The 946-nt window shown below is 59.5% G+C and overlaps 1 protein-coding gene across 1 annotated transcript in view; it reads right to left on the bottom strand.

Annotated features, from left to right (window-relative positions):
• Positions 1-16: 16 nt before the first annotated feature.
• The window catches only part of FRMPD3 (FERM and PDZ domain containing 3), an 84,565-nt gene continuing 83,635 nt past the window's right edge, over positions 17-946 (bottom strand). The window contains 1 exon segment of the mRNA XM_027769686.1: positions 17-946. This exon segment is cut by the window's right edge and continues 101 nt beyond it. Within this exon segment, the coding sequence (XP_027625487.1) occupies positions 839-946 (108 nt within the window). The 3' untranslated portion in view covers positions 17-838.

Genomic DNA, 946 nt, shown 5'->3' with positions numbered 1-946 from the left:
GACAGTCTGTCTGGTAGAGAGATGTTGAGAGAGGAGCCACATGCCCACAGCACCAGCCACTACACTGGGCCGGGCTGGGCTGGGCGGGCTCTGAGCCCTGTTCTGGGTCTCCCCAGAGCAGACGTTTTCACCAGGTACTTTACCCAAAACGAGTGGAGTGATCCCAGATGCTTGCTCCCTAGTGGACTGAGCAGCCCTGCCCATCAGTAGGGGCAGGGCACCTGGGGGATGACTGGTATGGAGCTACTGGACCTGGGGTGAGGGCTCCCGAGGCTGCCAGCCTGTTGGGCCAGCTGCAAACAGCCTGGCACAGGTGTCTTCTACAGACATATCACCCAGGTCTGAACCCTCAGAGTGGCTCCTACCAGGTGAATGTGAGCCCAGGGGGGTGGGCACATCTGGACAGAGCGCCCTCTCCCCTTGGCTCAACGCTATGGTTTGCTGCTAGTGCCATTGCTCCCTATAGGGAAGCAGATACTAGGAGGAGCTGGAGGCCCAACGGGACCCCAGCACCCGACAGGGAGCAGGAAGTGAGCCTGATATCACCACTCAGCTGCAGAAAAGAGATAAAATACAGCTCTGCAGTGGTGCAGTGACGACGGGCCTTTGCCCTCACAGTGACACCCAGAGGCCAGGGCAGGGGCTAGGATACCCAGGGCGGCAGCTAGGCCTGCAGCCCTTAAGAGAGAGCCTCAGTCAAGGGCATTTTCACTCCCTGGATGAGCTCTTGGACCCTGACTGGCCCAACAGACACACACACTCACCACAAGATGCAAGGACCATAAAGCTCAAACCTAGGGCTGTGGTTGGGGAAGGGGGACAGGCTTGGGCAGATGCCCTACTTAATGAGGGTTTTTAAGGAGCGGGTGAATGTGCTCATAACAGTCGCCGAATTTGGGGAGCCTGGTGGGTGCCCCGTGGCGGGCCCTCCAGCGGCTGCCTCCCG

The sequence above is a fragment of the Tupaia chinensis genome, unplaced genomic scaffold, assembly GCF_000334495.1.
Source record: "Tupaia chinensis unplaced genomic scaffold, TupChi_1.0 Scaffold000082_1, whole genome shotgun sequence".
In the NCBI taxonomy this organism is placed as follows: domain Eukaryota; kingdom Metazoa; phylum Chordata; class Mammalia; order Scandentia; family Tupaiidae; genus Tupaia; species Tupaia belangeri.
This window is presented reverse-complemented; position numbering and strand designations above follow the sequence as displayed.